The 20,282-nt window shown below is 47.5% G+C and overlaps 1 protein-coding gene and 1 long non-coding RNA gene across 4 annotated transcripts in view; one reads left to right on the top strand and one right to left on the bottom strand.

Moving 5' to 3' along the window:
• Nucleotides 1–614: 614 nt before the first annotated feature.
• The window catches only part of LOC140399577 (uncharacterized), a 133,612-nt gene continuing 113,944 nt past the window's right edge, over nucleotides 615–20,282 (bottom strand). The window contains exon 3 of the long non-coding RNA XR_011937731.1: nucleotides 615–731. This is a non-coding gene — a long non-coding RNA (uncharacterized lncRNA). The remainder of the gene's footprint in view (nucleotides 732–20,282) is intronic.
• Nucleotides 14,857–20,282, top strand: part of LOC140399576 (Fc receptor-like protein 5) — a 105,598-nt gene continuing 100,172 nt past the window's right edge. For 2 of the 3 annotated variants that reach the window (XM_072489114.1, XM_072489115.1), the window contains exon 1: nucleotides 14,857–15,247. In XM_072489114.1, the coding sequence (XP_072345215.1) occupies nucleotides 15,217–15,247 (31 nt within the window). In that variant the 5' untranslated portion in view covers nucleotides 14,857–15,216. The remainder of the gene's footprint in view (nucleotides 15,248–20,282) is intronic. The other variant, XM_072489116.1, reaches the window with a different exon arrangement.

Below are 20,282 nucleotides of genomic sequence, written 5' to 3'. Positions count from 1 at the left end.
TCCGGAAGGGAGAATATCGGCAGGCCGAAAATCGGCTGCCTTGCGCACACCCGTGACATTCTCCGCGGCAGCGGCGCCATTAACGCCCCGCCGACTTTTCTCCCTTCGGAGACTTCGGCGGGGGCAGGGGCGGGATTCACGGCGGCCAACGGCCATTCTCCGACCCGGCGGGGGGTCGGAGAATGACGCCCCTGATTTGGGTACTCTAATTTAAAACGCTAGTATGGTTACTGGGTGATGTGAATATGATGTGGAGGCATGAGTTTCAGTGCCCTGCTCTTTCTCAGGACAGGCGGAGGCACAATGCACCAAATGACCTTCTTCTGCACTGAAAATTCTGTGCATTCTCGGCGATCAGTTATGTTTCCAATCCTGATACTTCAATCCATTGAATTTAAATTGTCCCGGTTGAGGTTATGGAATTATATTCTTTGTACATTAGAATGAGGTATCGTTCCTCTGACAATCCCGTCCAACATTCAAGATATTTCACTGCATATACTGATGATTAGGTCCTGTTAAGATTAGTCGAAGTAATGTATCTATATACAGTGATTATTGCCAATGGTGGCTTTCCAAAATTATTGCCACAGAGCCCAGAAATATTTCACTTACTGGAGGTCAGAAGGAGGCAACAGTCACTCGTGTTGATTGCGAGGAGGATTCTGAGCTGAAATTCAATAGTTTCGGAGGACACGCTGTTCCGGCCAACTGCTGTGTGATCCGGTTTCCTGAAAAACATCCAATCTGAGAATCATTGAGGATGGAAGGAGGGGATTCTATCCTCGGCACGCCTGCCGGCTGCTCGTCCAGCTTTGCAACTGGACACCAGGCTCCTTCCCGCAGCATTTGAACTGTTTTATGTGCTTATTTAACTGGGATCAATAGCTCGCGTTACTAACATCAGCTTACAAATGCAAAATAAACTGCTATGTTCTTTTTACTTCTATGCAGCTCCCATTAAGGCAGGTGAGGATCATACTGTCACGGAGAGACATAAGAAATCAGTCGCTCACACACAGCTTGGGCCGGTGGGCAGTTCCTGCTCCTGAGAACGCAGCCTCACAAATTCAGCCTCTCCTGCTGCTTCTGCAACCAGGGGAAGCTCCAGCGGATGCCGTGCTGCAGTGGAAAGGGGAACTTAGCCCTGCCAGTTCAAGTACAAAAACCTGACCGAATGAAAGCAGTTGCAAAGTTGGCCTCACTGGAAACTGATGTCAAATGTGATTGATTCCTACCGCAATGTCCCCTGTGCTGGAGCCCATGTCCCCAGATGGAAGCCCTTGTTTAGCTCACTGCAGAGCCTGACTCTGAGGAGGAGTGAAAGTGAAGGGCTGCCGTGAGCTGACAATGTAAAGCTGAGCCGGGTTTCCTCCAGCAGAGACACGTTTTCAAATCAACACCGAGTTTCCAAAATGGAATTTGCTTCGCAAATGATTGAAGTCGAACACGAGGTCTTATCTCCGGAAGCATCTTCAGCTGAGACAACTGCTCACACTCGTCCTAACAGCTGGAAAAGATACCTTTAGTTGGACCCAGGGAATCCAATGATATGATGCCATTCCATAAGAGCTTAAAAGAACAAGCACCTCTGAATGCGTCGACCGGCATCTAGATATTTCAGATCTTTATCATGGACGATCTGTTCTGAAAGTTCTCACTGTTATATCCGGATCTGTGACTAATTAGCCAAATAACGACCACAGTGCGACGAACCCCACAATACTCGGGCGTCAGTAACACTTAATGAAGTAAAAATGAAATGTTTGGCGCAGGAGTATACATTTTCCTCATTCTGTAATTATAAAATCCGATGAGTACAACCTGTACTTTGTGAATTACATGTGGGAATCTGTACAGCAGACCGGGTAATGGATTCATGTTGTTCCAAATATGTATATAAACTTGGACAGGCCTGTGATCAGTGTCTGTACTGCCGTAGCCGTACTGGTCAATACTCTTCCTGTTTCTAGGTTATAATTCATTCCGCACTGTCTTGCTGTCCACTTGCCTTCTGGTCGAGACCAATTATTACGCCCAGCGTGCTGCAACTCCCTTCAGCGTTTTATCAGCCTATCCAACTGGCTAACTGGTATGACAATATTACAGTTTACAGGGACATACCAAATAGTTCAATATGCCTACCGTAGGCAGCACGTAGCATAGTGTTTAGCACAATTGCTTCACAGCTCCAGGGTCCCAGGTTCGATTCCGGCTTGGGTCACTGTCTGTGCGGAGTCTGCACATCCTCCCCGTGTCTGCGTGGGTTTCCTCCGGGTGCTCCGGTTTCCTCCCACAGTCCAAAGATGTGCAAGGTGGTGAATCGGCCATGATAAATTGACCTTAGTTTGGGGTGAGGTTACTGGGTTATGGAGATAGGGTGAAAGTGCGGACCTTGCGTAGGGTGCACTTTCCAAGAGCCGGTGCAGACTCGATGGGCCGAATGGCCTCCTTCTGCACTGTAAATTCTATGATCGATTTGTTCATGTTAGAATTAGTCCATTTTTCAGCCATATTTTTACAGGAAACAGATTTTGTAATGAAATATTATCATGTCCCCATTGAGGCCCATGGAGGAACATATACGGCCTGTATGATGTAGGCTATTTAGTATAATCTGTGTATTTATTATCATGATCTGTAGTCAGAGTTTTGCCTCGATTTGGAGTTTGGAATGCAGAAGGCTTTGATGAACAATAGCTCAACTCACGGCCCATAGCCTTGAATGGTGCGACGTGCAAAGTGTTCATCCCGGTACTTTTAAAAACTTAGGTCAGGCGGCCTGACTCTACCCCACTTCCAGGCAGTGCATTCCAGATCGTCACCGCTCTTTGGGTGTCCTCCAATCTCCCCTAAACTCACCTGGAAATTGTGCCATCGTAAATGACCCGTCAACTCAGCGGAACAGCGGCACCTATCCACCCTGTCCATGCCCCTCATGATAACAATACGAATCTTTATTAGTATCACAAGTAGGCCTACATTAACACTGCAATGAAGTTACTGTGAAAAGACCCTAGTTGCCACATTCCAGCACCTGTTCCGTTACACAGAGGGAGAATTCAGAATGTCCAAATTACCTCAACAGTGTCTAATTCTAACATGAACACATAGGAATGTATAACTATCGCGCCATCCCCGTGTGGAAAATTGTCATACCACTTAACCATAATCTTCCACACCTCGATCAGGTCGACCCTCAGTCTTCGTTGCTCCTTCGAAAACACCCCAAGCCTATCCAACCTCACTTCATAACTAACACCTTCCATCTCAGGCATTATCCTGGTAAATCGCCTCTGCACTCCCTCCAGTGCAATCACATCCTTCTATAATGTGGCTAGCGGAATTGCACACAGTACACACAGAAATGCATCTCCCTTCACTTGTCTCTTATTGTTCCAACTTTGACCTCCAATCCCAACTGAACATGAAACAATCAGACCGGCCGTCCATCACCCATTCTCCGTCTTGTGCCCATGCTTCTACAGATGGAAAATAGACAAAAAAACTGCTCCTCCTCCTCCGAACCTGTTTGAAACTGTTAACCATCTCTACTTCGGCCCCCTTGATGCTGACAGAGGCGTGTACAGTGTGTTGACGTCTATGACCAGTTCTTTAGTTTTGCAGTCATTGAGGGAAGGATTGTTGTCGCTGCACCACGCCACTAGGTTCTCTATCTCCCTCCTGTATGACCCGGCGTTGTTCGAGATCCGACCCACTATTTTCGTGCCATCAACAAACCTGTAGATGGAGGTGGAAACAAATTTAGCCACACAGTCGTGTGTGTAGAGGAGGTATGTAGGGGGGTAAGTACGCAGCCTTGCGCCGCCCCGGTATTGAGGACTATTGTAAAGCATGTGTTCTTCTTTATTCTTACTGATTGTGTTCCATGGGTCAGCAAATCATGCATCTAGTTGCAGAGTGAGGAGCCAATTCCTCCGTTTTGGTGCTTTGATATGAGTTTGGCTGGGATTATGGTGTTGACGGTGGAGCTGTATTCAATAAATAGGAGTCGGATGTACATAGACCATAGAAAATACAGCACAGAACAGGCCCTTCGGCCCACGATGCTGTGCCGAACCTTTGTCCTAGATTGATCATAGATTATCATAGAATTCACAGAGCAGAAGGAGGCCATTCGGCCCCCTGAGTCTCCACCGGCTCTTGGAAAGAGCACCCTACCCAAACTCAACACACTCAGCTTGATGCCAGGGCCAATGGATGGTAGTCATTGAGGGACGTTGCCTGGTTATTCTCTGGCACCGGTGTGATGGTGTCTTCCTGCGGCAGGTGGGACCTCGGAGCGGATTAGGAACAGAATGAAGATGTCATCGAACACATCTGGGCGGTGCAGACTCTGAGTGCATGACCAGGGATCCCGACTGGACACGTCGCCGTCCGAGGGTTCACTTTCAGGAAAGCCGATCTGACTTTGGAAGCTGTGATGGTGGGTATGGATGTGTCCTGGGCTGCTGGAGCATTAGACAGCTGATCGATGGTTTCCTGCTCGAATCCTGCAGTGGATTTCTTGTATAGGTCAGGGTCAACTACTTTGAGCACCTCAGACCTGTCCTTTAGTAGCGAGTCAATCTCGCGACTGAGCCATGGTATCCGGTTCGGGAACGTACGTACTGCTCTGTTTGGCACGCAGTCGTACACACATTTTTTGATGAAGTCTGTGATGGGGGTGGCATACTCGTTTACGTTTGTTGCCGAAATCTTAAATGTGGACCAGTCCACTGTCTCCAAGCAGTCACGCAGGAGTTTTTCTGCTTCCTCGGACAAAGACTGCATGACCTTCCTCGCCGGATTCTCCCACTTAAGGTTCTGTTTGTATGCCAGGAAAGGGAGAACCGTCTTCTCGTCTGCTTTTCAAAAGTGCTGTCGGGGATGGAACAGTAGGCACCTTTGAGTTTTGTGTAGTTTTGGCCGAGAGTGTTGCCGCCACTGGTGGAACAGGAGATGTGTTGGTGGAACTTTGGCGGTACACTCTTGAGGTTGGACTTGTTGAAGTCCCCGGCTGCGATGAGCAAGGCGTCCAAGTGTTTTGTTTTTTTGTTATTCACAACAGTGTACAGTTTGTCCAGTGCCTTCTTCACCTGCTGGGGTGGGATGTAGTCCGCTGTGATAACAGCTGAATTGAACTCACCCTCACAGTAGGACAGTGGTTAGCACAGTGGCTTCACAGTGCCAGGACCCCAGGTTCGAATCCCAGCTTGGGTGAGTGTCTGGGTGGAGTCTGCATGTTCTCCCCGTGTCAGCGTGGGTTTCCTGCGAGTGCTCTGGTTTCCTTCTGCAAACCCTGAGAGACGTCCTCTTCGGTAATTTGGACATTCTGTGTCCACGAACCACGATTCGAGTGCAGACGCACAAAAGTGTAGTTTACTCTTTCCTCACTGCTAGAGGGATGGAGTTTAAGACTACGGAGTTTTTGCTGCAATTGTATAAGGTGTTAGCGAGGCCACACCTGGAGTATTGTGTTCAGTTTTGGTCTCCTTACTTGAGAAAGGACGAACTTGCACTGGAGGGTGTGCAGAGGAGATTCACTAGGTTAATCCCAGAGCTGAAGGGGTTGGATTAAGAGGAGAGGTTGAGTAGACTGGGACTGTACTCGTTGGAATTTAGAAGGATGAGGGGGGGATCTTATAGAAACATATAAGATTATGAAGGGAATAGATAGGATAGATGCAGGCAGGTTGTTTCCACTGGTGGGTGAAAGCAGAACTAGGGGGAATAGCCTCAAAATAGGGGGAAGTAGATTTAGGACTGAGTTTAGGAGGAACTTTTTCACCCAAAGGGTTGTGAATCTATGGAATTCCTTGCCCAGTGAAGCAGTAGAGGCTCCTTCATTAAATGTTTTTAAGATAAAGATAGATAGTTTTTTGAAGAATAAAGGGATTAAGGGTTATGGTGTTCGGGCCGGAAAGTGGAGCTGAGTCCACAAAAGATCAGCCATGACCTCATTGAATGGTGGAGCAGGCTCGAGGGACCAGATGGCATACTCCTGCTCCTAGTTCTTATGTTCTTATGTTCTCTCAATGGCAATTGGGAATGGGCAATAAAAGCTGGCACAGCCTGCGGCACGCCCCACGAACGAATAAAATAAAGATTTATTTTTCATATGTCGTCAATGGAGGTCGAACTCTCACTCAGGGCCAGCCTCGCCAATCTCCGTGAACGATATCAAGCACATCGATGTCCACATGGATATTCGCATACACTCCAGCCCAGAGAACGATGGAGCAATTAAGTTTCAAAGCGTGTTGAATGCAATGGTAGTGTTTTGATCACAGTTAGAGACTAGGTTTCAATTCCAGATTTTGTTCAATGAGATAAATTTAAATTCTGTCCTTTGCCCTTGAACCCATGCTCCCAAATGCAATTCGCATTTATTACTACCTCAGTTGGGGCCTCCGTCTCCCCTGAACTCCGCCCCACACTTGTTCAAAAGGACACCTCCTGCAGACAGAGTAGTGCTAGAATTTAGAATACTAGAATTTACAGTATGGAAGGAGGCCATTCGGCTCATCGAGTCTGCACTGGCTCTTGGAAAGAGCCTACACATCCACCCTGTCCCAATAATCCAGTAACCCCACCCAACACTAAGGGCAATTTATCACAGCCAATCCACCTAACCTGCACATCTTTTGACTGTGGGAGGAAACCGGAGCACCCGGAGGAAACCCACGCACACACAGGGAGGATGTGCAGACTCCGCACAGACAGTGACCCAAGCCAGAATCGAACCTGGGACCCTGGAGCTGTGAAGCAATTGAGCTAACCACTGTGCTACTGTGGCTAGCACAACTGGTTAGCACAATAACTACAACATGGAGAAGAAAGGGGCTGCCCCACTTTTTCTCGATTATGAGAAGCCTGCCCAATTGGCAGACAAAATGTCAACAGCAGGATCTCCGGGTACTCCTCTCCTTTCTTCACAGAGATGTCTTACTGCCGTGATTTTCAGTGGAACATCCCGTCTGTGTGGAGCGGAGTTGAGTGGACGTGGGAGGCCCGAGTGCCTTCAATTTGGACTCATTGCTGTGAGCCAGACATGGGTGGCTCACTCGGCAATGTGAGAGGGCAAGTCAGGGTCAGACACATAAGAACATAAGAACTAGGAGCAAGAGTCGGCCATCTGGCCCCTCGAGCCTGCTCCACCATTCAATGAGATCATGGCTGAACTTTTGTGGACTCAGCTCCATTGCTATAGATCTGCAGTCACGTGCAGTCGAGATTCCGATAGGCTGGCACATTTACTTCCAAGAGAATATTAGAGGTGGCATTGTTCATTGTCCGACGCTGAAACCCATCAATGTTCCGCCCCCGATGGGCCGAGTTCATGACCGGTGGATCCTGTGTGGTCTCAGTTTTCCGAGCCTCGGCGTGGCGATGCAGACTGTGTCCCCCACTGCCACAGCCGGGAGAGAGCCGAGCTGCTGGCCACTGGGGTGTCGGAGGGGGCTGGGAGGAGTGGTGGGGTGTGTTGCCGGGGTGCGGAGGAGGGTGGGGGAGTGGTTTAGGGGGAAACTGTTTGGCGGGCCGGGTCCGCGCAGCTGCAAAATGTAAATGAGGTCATCACCGTGCGCACGCGTGAACACAGAACACACAGTGCAGAAGGACGCCATTCGGCCCATCTATTCTGCAGCGACCCACTTAATATCATAGAATTTACAGTGCAGAAGGAGGCCATTCGGCCCATCGAGTCCGCACCGGCTCCCGGAAAGAGCACCCTACCCAAGCCCACATCTCCACCCAATCCCCACAACCCAGTTACCCCACCCAACACTAAGGGCAATTTTGGACACTAAGGGCAATTTAGCATGGCCAATCCACCTAACCTGCACATCTTTGGACTCTGGGAGGAAACCGGAGCACCCGGAGGAAACCCACGCACACACGGGGAGGATGTCCGGACTCCACACAGACAGTGACTCAAGCCGGAATCGAACCTGGGACCCTGGAGCTGTGAAGCAATTGTCCTAACCACCATGCTACCGTGCTGCCCCAAAGGTTTGAGGGGGCAGATCTATTGAGCATTCAGGAGAGTTCAATCCACCAACCTTGCACATCTTTGGGTTGTGGGGGCGAAACCCACACAAACACGGGGAGAATGTGCAAATTCCACACAGACAGTGACCCAGAGCTGGGATCGAACCTGGGACCTCGGCGCCGGGAGACCACAGTGCTACCACTGCGCCACCATGCTGCCCTTAAGCCCTTACTTCTTCCCAATCCCCATAACCCAATAACCCCCCTAATCCTTTTTGGACACTAACAGCAAGTTAGAATGGCCAATCCACCGAACCTGCACATCTTTGGACTGTGGGAGGAATCCGGGGCACCCGGAGGAAACCCACGCAGACACGGGGAGAACGTGCACACTCCGTACAGGCAGCGTCCCGGTGGGGAATCGAGCCTGGGCCTCTGGTGCTGTGAAGCCACAGTGGTAGCCCCTTCTGTCATCGTGCCTCCCTTATCCGTGGCCACGGACCTGGCAATTCTCCGGCCGTTTCTGTCGGGAACGTGCGGAGTTTTACTCGGATCCACCGCTGGCCCCCCACTGGGCGGAGCATCGATGCGGGGGCTGCACCAACCTTTTCATTGTAAAACTAGACACTCAAAACAAGTCTCAAAATCGAAGAAATCAACCCTCCATTTATTTTGCAAACACAAACTCAACTGGACTAGCCACAGGAATTGTGTGGATACAAGAGGAGGGCAGAGGCTGGGACTCCTGGGATGGAGAACTAACTTCCCACCTCCCGAAAGCCCATCTACGATCTAAACGTACACGGAGTGCAATGGAATACTCTCCACTTGCCTGGGTAAGTGCAGCTCCAACAACACTCAAGAAGATTGACACCATGCAAGGAAACAGCAGCCCATTGATTGCTATCCCATTCACAATAATTTGTGCTCTCCACCACTGATGAACAGTGGCAGCCGTGTGTAACATTTACTAGCTGCACTGCAGGGACTCACCAAGGCACCTGAGACAGCACCTTACAAACCCACAGCCCATCTAGAAGGACAAGAGCTGCAGATACCCACCACCTGTAGATTCCCCGCCAAGTCACTCACCGCTCTGACTTGGAAATACATCACCGTTCCTTAACTGTCACTGGGGAAACATCCTGGAACTCCCTTTCTAACAGCACAATGGGTGCACCTGCATCTCAGGGACTGCAGCAGTTCAAGAAGGCAGCTCACCGCCACCTTCTCAAGGGGCCACTTGTGATGGGTAATAAATTCTGGCCCAGCCAACGATGCCCACATCCCGTATCGAATATGAAAACAACATCAACAATTTATGTTGGATTCATGTCAGAATTACTGGAACTTCCTTTCAATTCCAAATTTTATTAACTGAATTTAAATTTCCACGAGCTGCTGTTGGAGTGCGTCACGGAGTGGAAGACTTGAACACTTCCCCACAGAATATTAACACGAGCTTTTATCAAATCAAGTCAGTGAGCTGGGCAGCACAAGTGGATAGCTCTGTGGCTTCACAGCGCCAGGGACCGAGGTTCGATTCCCTGCTGGGTCACTGTCTGTGCGGAGTCTGCACCTTCTCCCCGTGTCTGCGTGGGTTTCCTCCGGTTTCCTCCCACTGTCCAAAGATGTGCAGGTTAGGTGGATTGGCCATGAACAATTGCCCTTCGTGACCAAAAATGTTGGGAGGGTTATTGGGTTTCTATGGAAGTGAGCGCTTAAGTGGGTCGGTGCAGACTGGATGGGCCGAATGGCCTGCTTCGGCACTATTGGTTCTATTTTCCCATGACACCCATAGACTTCACTGTGTTTAGATTTTTAACACATTTAGATCTTGTTTTGTCTCCCCCTTTTCTCTGCCTCTCTCCCTCTCACCCCCTCCCCTCCCGCCCCAATATTACATGTATGCCCACCACCTCCTCTTACTGGTAAGAGTGGCAAAATGTAGGCACCAGGGGCTGAAGGAACACAGCTGCTGCGGTTTCCTGTGCTATTCCGCCATTAGCAGAGCACATCTACCTCAATCTGTGTAATGTGGCTCAGTCGGTAACACTAAGGTCTCTGCTGCCAGGAGCTGCTGGTTACAAGTGTGATTCCCCCTGCCCCCGCCCCAGCGGAGCGGCTCCCCCCCTCTCCCGACTGTGGCTGCACTGGACGGAGAAGGCCCGGACCTGTGGCTGCGCATGCGCACGGTGACCGCCCCCACCGATCGCACTGGACACGTGGCGCGAGCCGTGCGCGGAGCTGGCCTGCCAAATCGTGCCCTCCTGTAACACCCTCGCCACCACCGGACCAACCCCCGCCAATTCCCCCCCCCCCCCCCCCGCCTGTGCCGGCGCCGGACAGAGTCCACAGCTGCATACGGCGAAACCTCAGACCACGAGTGATCCACACCAGCAGGAAGTAGACCCATCGGGGACGGTGCAAGGCAGAGGGCCTTCAGCTGAGGTCCTGAAAAGGTCCCAAAAGCGTGCTGCGTACCCACCAATGATGCCGTTTTGGAGCAGGCGGGGTACCGGAAACAGGCGCCGGCCCCGAATTCGGCCTCCAAAGGGATTCTCCGGCCAAACGTCCAAGCGATTTCGGCATCGGCAATCGGAGAATCCAGACAAATGATAAATTGTCCCTTAATGTCCAACGGTGTGTCCGTTTGGTAACATGGTCTCAGGAATGTGGTGGGGTGGTGGGCCTAGGCAGAATGTTCTTTCAGAGGATTGGTGCATAATTGATGGGCTGAATGGCCTCCCTCTGTACTTTAGGGATTGTATAATTCTATGAATGTCAAGGGGAGTCGGTTCGATTCAGTTTAAGCTGTAACTGTTGTAATATAAATGTTCCTTGCCCCAATATTACTGTAGGTTTAAATGTATTTTGGGAGCATAAACAAGAGCGAGTATACAAACTCAATTGTACAACTTTGAAGGAAGTACAGGAGCAGGGGAGCTGGGGTTCAAGTACATAATTCACTGAAGTTGGCCAGGCAAGTTGTCACAGTTGTCGAGAATGCTAACAGGATTCTTGGGTTATAAATAGGGGCAACATGTATCAATGCAAGAAGTGATGGACACCTCTGCAAATGATTGGCCACATCACTTTTGTAGTATTGTGTTCAGTTCTGGGAAATTTATTTAAGGAACAATGCAAAAGCCCTGCAGCGGAGATTAACTAGAGTGATGCCAGGAACGAGGAATTTTAGGTAGGGAAGGATTGGAGAAATTCGCAATACAACATAGAACATAGAACAATACAGCGCAGTACAGGCCCTTCGGCCAACGATGTTGCACCGAAACAAAAGCCATCTAACCTACCCTATACCATTATCATCCATATATTTATCCAATAAACTTTTAAATGCCCTCAATGTTGGCGAGTTCACTACTGTAGCAGGTAGGGCATTCCACGGCCTCACTACTCTTTGCGTAAAGAACCTACCCCTGACCTCTGTCCTATATCTATTACCCCTCAGTTTAAGGCTATGTCCCCTCGTGCTAGCCATTTCCATCTGCGGGAGAAGGCTCTCACTGTCCACCCTATCTAACCCTCTGATCATTTTGTATGCCTCTATTAAGTCTCCTCTTAACCTTCTTCTCTCTAACGAAAACAACCTCAAGTCCATCAGCCTTTCCTCATAAGATTTTCCCTCCATACCAGGCAACATCCTGGTAAATCTCCTCTGCACCCGTTCCAAAGCCTCCACGTCCTTCCTATAATGCGGTGACCAGAACTGTATGCAATACTCCAAATGCGGCCGTACCAGAGTTCTGTACAGCTGCAACATGACCTCCTGACTCCGGAACTCAATCCCTCTACCAATAAAGGCCAACACTCCATAGGCCTTCTTCACCACCCTATCAACCTGGGTGGCAACTTTCAGGGATCTATGTACATGGACACCTAGATCCCTCCGCTCATCCACACTTCCAAGAACTTTTCCATTAGCCAAATATTCCACATTCCTGTTTTTCCTTCCAAAGTGAATCACCTCACACTTCTCTACATTAAACTCCATTTGCCACCTCTCAGCCCAGCACTGCAGCTTATCTATATCCCTCTGTAACCTGCTACTTCCTTCCACACTATGTAACCCTTGGATCAGGGAAGATTAAAAGGCCACTTTAATGAAGTGTTCAAAAGACTGAAAACATTTCAAAGGGAAATGACGGATATTCTATTTCCACCAGTTGGTAAGTCAGTGACGAGGGGGGTCAGAATTTCAAGATGACCTGCGAGAGAGCTAGGAATGAGTTTAGGATAAACTTATTTACTCAGAGAGTTGTTGGAGTTTGGTATTCGGTGCCGGGAGAGTGTCGGAGGTGGATTCAATAGGAGGTTTTGAGAAGAGATCTGGTTCTATACTTGAAAGTGCTGATTATAAAGGCCAAGGAGATCAAACTGGGGAATGGGGCGAGCTCTGGAACTCTTTCGGGAGCCGGTGCAGACATGATGGGCAGAATGGCTGTGCTGTAACGTTCCATGATTATAAGATGGGAAGAGGTGGTGTGGTGGGTGAAAAGAGCATCAATTGTAACTGATACTGCACATTGAGGGACAGAAGCTGGCGTGTGGCAGGATCACCAGATCCCAAGAATTGATGTCTTGTTTGGCATGGATTCATATTCCAACATGGAATTGTCTGGGATGTAATGTTAGTTTAAATGATGACAAAATGCTGAACGGTTAAACGCAGCTCCTCTTTTGAAGGCACTGGTATGCTTCAGGAAAGGAAATCTGCCATCCTTACCTGGCCAGGCCGACATGTTCCTTCAGGCCCATATTAGTATGATTGACTGCCCTCTGAAATCGCCTAGCAAGGTCACTTAGTTCAAGGGCAATTAGTGATGAGTAAACAAACAAAGGACACATTAACTACAGCACAAGAACAGGCCCTTCGGCCCTCCAAACCTGCGCCGACCGTGCTGCCCATCTGACCTAAAACCGTCGACACTCCGGGTCCGTATCCCTCTTTTCCCATCTTGTTCATGTCATTATCAAGCACCCCTTAAACGTCACTATCGTTCCTGCTTCCACACCTCCTCCGGCAGCGAGTTCCAGGCACCCACTGCCCTCTGTGTAAAAAAACGTCCATCGCACATCTCCGCTAAACTTGGCCCCTCGCGTCATAAACATATGTCCCCAAGTAACTGATCTTCCACCCTGGGAAAAACATTCTAACAATCCACTCTTCCATGCCCGTAATAATTTTGTAGACTTATATCATGTCAACCCTCAACATCCGTTGTTCCAGTGAGAACAAAACAAATTCCTCCAACCTCTCCTATTAACTAATGCCCCCATACCAGGCAATGTTCTGGTAAATCTCTTCTGCAACCCCTCCAAAGCGTCCACATCCTTCTGGTAGTGTGGCGGCAAGAATTGGACACGATATTCGAAGTGTGGCCTAACTAAGCTGCAGCATTACTTGCCTATTTTTATACTCAATGCCACGGCCGATGAAGGCAAGCATGCCGTATGCATTCTTCGCTACCTTCTCGACCTGCGTTGCCACTGTCAGTGACCTGTGGACCTGTATACACAGATACCTCTGTCTTTAAATACTCTTTTTTTTAAATTAGAGTACCCAATTTTTGTTTTTCCAAGTAAGGGACTTGGCCAATCGACCTAACCTGCACATCGTTAGGTTGTGGGGGTGAAACCCATGCAGGCATGGGGAGAATGTGCAAACTCCACACGGACAGTGGCCCAGGGCCGGGATTCGAACCCTGGACCTCAGCACCACACTCCCCGAGCTATCCACTGCGTCACATGTCTGTCAATACTCTTAATGGTTCTGCCATTTACACTACATTCCCCACCCGTATTAGACCTTCCAAAATGCATTTCCTCACATTTATCCAGATTAAACTCCATCTTGCATCTCTCCTCCCAAGTCTCCAACCGATCTATACCTGATGTACCTCTGACAGTTCACATCGCTATCCGCAATTCCACCAACCTTTGCGTCGCCCGCAAACTTACTCATCAGAAAGTCACATTTTGTTTGAAATCATTTATAGATATTGTAAAAAGCAAGGGTCATACACTGATCCCTGAGAAACACCTATAGTCACAAGTCTCCATTCAGAAAAACACCCTTCCACTGCTACCCTCTGCCTTCTATGACAGAGCCAGTTCTGTATCCTTCTTGCCAGCTCACCTCTGATCCCATGTGACTTGATCTTCTGTACCAGCCTGCCATGAGGGACCTTGTCAAAGGACTGTGGACAACATCAAGCACTTTTGTCACTTCCTCGAGAAACTCGATCAAGTTAGTGAGGCACGACTTCCCCTTCACAAAACCTTGCTGCCTCACTCTGAAACGCCCAATCACTTCCAAAAAGGACTGAATGCTGTCTAGACGAATCCTCTTCAATAATTTCCCTCCCTCTGACCTAAGGATCACCAGCCTGTAATTTCCTTGATTATCCCCGGTAAAAAAAAAGAATTCTGGCCTGGTTGGCAACATGCCGAAGAATTAAACAATCAAAAATAAATTAAGTAACTGCAGATTGGCCCCGTCTCCAGAGAGATGGTCCGAACGAGGAACTGGAAGACTAAAAGTGGAAGTATCAATCCCCCCAGGATGAGAACAAGAGGTGAAAAGCGTTTCTTCTTTTCTCCAGCTGGGAGTTGGAAACTCTTCTTTATCAGCCCAGCTGCGGTTTGGAACCAGTTCACTTTAAGATGAGAGTTGATATCAGAAAGGAACAGCTTCCTCCTTTTGCCCCTCTGCTGTTTCCTGAAGTCACAAGATAGCCAGTCAACCGCTGCACATGTTTCCGTTTAGATTTACACTTCTGAGTTGGACTCTTGCAGACTCAATTCCACACTTCCTCCTACTTGGTTGCGCTGTGAATCATTGGCCTGAGTGTCTTATTTCTCATTCCCAGCCTGACAGGGTAGTGTGATGCCACATTCTCGCCTCTGCTGCTAGTGGAGACCACGAAAAAGGAACGGAAACCTTTTTGAAGAAGTTCTCTCTCTGCTCTGAAAAAACCTACTCACCCCGTCTAAACTCCTGGGGGACACTTTGTTAAATAACTGTCACCATCTGTTCAGACAGCAGCATCTCACAGGAATAGCGACTGCAACTTTATGCAAGTGTGGGGTATAAGGTAATACACTGCTCCCCCTCTATCTCCTTCAGGCCCCCTGTCCTCGCTGTCCCAGGCCGGAATCGGAATCGATCACTGGGAGCAAGACGAGATAGAGGCAGGAGTCTCTATGGATCGCCCCTGGTCTTTTCTTCTCATTTGTAAGTATCAGTATGTCAGTGGCGGCTAAGGAGTTTTCACAGTAACTTCATTGTTACTACTGATGTAACAAGCCGACTGATATATTTATTGATGGAGCGTTTGATCACAAGATATACTGAGTAATTCTGTCCATGGAATCTTTGCGTTCATTAACAGAGGGATTGAATTGCGTTCATTAACAGAGGGATTGAATTGCGTTCATTAACAGAGGGATTGAATTGCGTTCATTAACAGAGGGATTGAATTGCGTTCATTAACAGAGGGATTGAATTGCGTTCATTAACAGAGGGATTGAATTGCGTTCATTAACAGAGGGATTGAATTGCGTTCATTAACAGAGGGATTGAATTGCGTTCATTAACAGAGGGATTGAATTGCGTTCATTAACAGAGGGATTGAATTGCGTTCATTAACAGAGGGATTGAATTGCGTTCATTAACAGAGGGATTGAATTGTGTTCATTAACAGAGGGATTGAATTTAAGAGCCGTGAGGTGATGATGCAGCTGTACAAAACTTTGGTAAGGCCACATTTGGAGTACTGTGTACAGTTCTGGTCGCCTCATTTTAGGAAGGATGTGGAAGCTCTGGAAAAGGTGCAAAGAAGATTTACCAGGATGTTGCCTGGAATGGAGAGTAGGTCTTACAAGGAAAGGTTGAGGGTGCTCGGCCTTTTCTCATTAGAGCGGAGAAGGATGAGGGGCGACTTGATAGAGGTTTATAAGATGATCAGGGGAATAGATAGAGTAGACAGTCAGAGACTTTTTCCCCAGGTGGAACACACCATTACAAGGGGACATAAATTTAAGGTGAAAGGTGGAAGATATAGGAGGGACATCAGAGGTAGGTTCTTTACCCAGAGAGTAGTGGGGGCATGGAATGCACTGCCTGTGGAAGTAGATGAGTCGGAAACATTAGGGACCTTCAAGCAGCTGTTGGATAGGTACATGGATTACGGGAAAATGATATAGTGTAGATTTATTTGTTCTTAAGGGCAGCACGGTAGCATTGTGGATAGCACAATTGCTTCACAGATCCATGGTCCCAGGTTCAATTCCGGCTTGGGTCATTGTCTGTGCGGAGTCTGCACGTCCTCCCCGTGTCTGCGTGGGTTTCCTCCGGGTGCTCCGGTTTCCTCCCACAGTCCAAAGATGTGCGGGTTAGGTGAATTGGCCAATGATAAATTGCCCTTAATGTCCAAATTGCCCTTGGTGTTGGGTGGAGGTGTTGAGTTTGGGTAGGGTGCTCTTTCCAAGAGCTGGTGCAGACTCAAAGGGCCGAATGGCCTCCTTCTGCACTGTAAATTCAATGATAATCTATGATTAATCTAGGACAAAGGTTCGGCACAACATCGTGGGCCGAGGGGCCTGTTCTGTGCTGTATTTTCTATGTTCTATGTTCTATGTACACATATGTTCACAGACACATACATAACCACACACTCTCTTGTACTGATATGTTTTCACACACACATTGTCGCCTTTCACTCAATCTCTCACACGGGGAGACAGTAGCGCAGTGGTATTATAACTGGAATAGTAATACAGAGAACCGGAGGGGGAATTACAAGCACACCTATTCTCTCTGTCTGTCTAACAGACATGCACCGAGAAACGCTCCCTCACACGAACACATATTCTCTCACCCAATTCATCACTCACATGCAGCCAAACACTCCCGCTTTCCTCCCACACGCACTTCACATACACCTTCATATGCATTCGCTCTCTCCACCACATACTCTCTCCCCCACATACTGTCTGTCACATACACTCTCTCCCACACACTCTCTCCCACACACAGTCTCTCGTAGAAGTGACACACACAGTCACACGCAGAGTCACACACTCTCTCCCCCACATACTCACTCCTTCACACACTCTTTCTCACACAGTTTCTCTCATAGCGTGCCACACACAGTCACACACATAGTCACACACTCTCTCGACAACATTCCCACATACTGTCTCTCACACACACACATACCACCTCCCACCACATTCTCCCCCCACACTCTCTCGCACACATTCCAACGCATCACACACTCTCTCCCACACACACTACCACAGAGTCTCATACACGCAGTCAAACTCTCTCCCGCTCTGCCCCCACACACAATCTCTCTCGCATAAACACACCCTCACACACATTCTCTCCCCCACACAGTAACACACACACAGTCACACATTCTTTCCCCCACATGCTCCCTCTCACACACTCCCACACTCTCTGTGATTGTGTGTATAAGAGAGGGAATCTGTCTGGAGTCATTTGTATGTGTGTTTATATATAGGTATGTATGTACAGGTGTGAACTTGTGTGTGTGAGTCTGTTTATGTGTGTATTTGTGCTAGTGTGCGTGTGATTATATTTAAGGAATGAGACAGCCTGCAAAGGATCCCGAGCAGGATTAGCTGTGAACCGGCATCGTATTGTTTAAGGGCAGCCCATACATTATAGCAAAAGGCCCAGGGTAGGCATTCATTAGCAGAAAGGTATTCTTCTATTTGACAATTCCTGTGCTTATATTCCATTGACATTGCTTCCAGTGGTAGCTGAAGCTACAGATATCTGACGTGTGCGAGTGACCGCTGCTTCTAGTACTGAATTGAAATTAGAGGACTTCTCCAAATGGAGGCTAAATGTGACAAGAGATTGCTCCAGAGGTAGAGACGAGTCAATCCACACGTGAACAGCGAGGGTGGATTAATGTTTGAACAGGAAACTTTGCACCCTCGACACACGTCGTTCACACGATAACAATGACAGAACGTTAGAAAGAGGTGGGGGATGGAATTACAGGTAAAACACAGCTTGTAGTAATAGGTAGCAGTGAAGAGATGTGCTGCGGTACCCTCAAGAACTGATGGCCATAGATATGGAAGTCATAGACTTTTCCAAATACCCACATAACTTTCCACCTATCTACCGCCTCTTCCCAACACCCACCTAACGTCAAATATGCACCCATCTTTCCAAATAGCTACCTAACATTCCACCTATGTACCCATCTTTTCAAATACCCACCTAACTTTCCACTGAAACACCCACCTTTACAAATAATTACCTAACTTTCCACCAATAAAACCACTTTCCAAACATCATCCTAACTATTCACCTATCTACCTCCCTTTCCAAACACCTACCTCAATTTCCATCTATACACCCATCTATCCAAATAACCGCCTCATTTTCCACCTATACGCTCATCTATCCAAATACCCATCTAACTTTCCACGTTTACACCCATCTATCCAAATACCCATCTAACTTTCCACCTATACACCCATCTAACCAAATAATCATCTAACTTTCCACCTATACACCCATCTATCCAAATAACCATCTAACTTTCCACCTATACACCCATCTATCCAAATACCCATCTAACTTCTCCACCTATACACCCATCTATTCAAATACCCATCTAACTTTCCAAATGTACACCCATCTATCCAATTAACCATCTAACTTTCCACCTATACACCCATCAAACCAAATTCCCATCTAACTTTCCACCTATACACCCATCTAACCAAATAACCATCTAACTGTCCACCTATACACCCATCTAACCAAATACCCATCTAACCTTCCAACTATACACCCATCTATCCAAATACCCATCTAACTTTCCACCTATACACCCATCTAACCAAGTAACCATCTAACATTGTACCTATACACCCATCTATCCAAATACCCATCTACCTTTCCACCTATACATCCATCTATCCAAATACTCATCTAACGTTCCACCTAAACACCCATCTACCCAAATACCCATCTAACTTTCTACCTATACACCCATCTAACCAAATACCCATCTAACTTTCCACCGATACACCCATCTATCCAAATACCTATCTAACTTTCCACCTATACACCGATCTATCCAAATACCCATCTAACTTTCCACCTATACACCCATCTATCCAAATACCCATCTAACTTTCCACCTATACACCAATCTAACCAAATACCCATCTAACTTTCCACCAACACACCCATCTATCCAAATACCCATCTAACTTTCAACCTATACACCCATCTATCCAAATACACATCTAACTTTCCACCTATAGACCCATCTATCCAAATACTCATCTAAATTTCAACCTATACACCCATCTATCCAAATACCCATCTAACTTTCCACCTATACACCCATCTATCCAAATACCAATCTAACTTTCCACCTATACACCGTCTATCCAAATACCCATCTAACTTTCCACCTCTACACTCATCTATCCAAATACCCATCTAACTTTCCACCTATACACCAATCTATCCAAATACCCATCTAACTTTCCACCTATAGACCCATCTATCCAAATACCCATCTAACTTTCCACCTATACACCCATCTAACCAAATACCCATCTAACCTTCCACCTATACACCCATCTATCCAAATACCCATTTAACTTTCCACCTATACACCCATCTATCCAAATATCCATCTAACTTTCCACCTATACATCCATCTACCCAAATACCCATCTAACTTTCCACCTATACATCCATCTATCCAAATAACCATCTAACTTTCCACCTATACACCAATCTATCCAAATACCCATCTACCTTTCCACCTATACACCCATCTATCCAAATACACATCTAACTTTCCACCTATACACCCATCTATCCACATACCCATCTAACTTTCCACCTATACATCCATCTAACCAAATACCCATCTAACTTTCCACCTGTACACCCACCTAACCAAATAATCATCTAACGTTCCACCTAAACACCCATCTATCCAAATACCCATCTAACTTTCTACCTATACACCCATCTAACCAAATACCCATCTAAATTTCCACCTATACACCCATCTATCCAAATACCCATCTAACTTTCCACCTAGACATCCATCTATCCAAATACCCATCTAACTTTCCACCAATACACCCATCTATCCAAATAATCATCTAACTTTCCACCTATACACCCATCTATCCAAATACCCATCTAACTTTCCACCTAGACATCCATCTATCCAAATACCCATCTAACTTCT

This window comes from Scyliorhinus torazame, chromosome 23, assembly GCF_047496885.1.
Source record: "Scyliorhinus torazame isolate Kashiwa2021f chromosome 23, sScyTor2.1, whole genome shotgun sequence".
NCBI classification, from domain to species: domain Eukaryota; kingdom Metazoa; phylum Chordata; class Chondrichthyes; order Carcharhiniformes; family Scyliorhinidae; genus Scyliorhinus; species Scyliorhinus torazame.
This window is presented reverse-complemented; position numbering and strand designations above follow the sequence as displayed.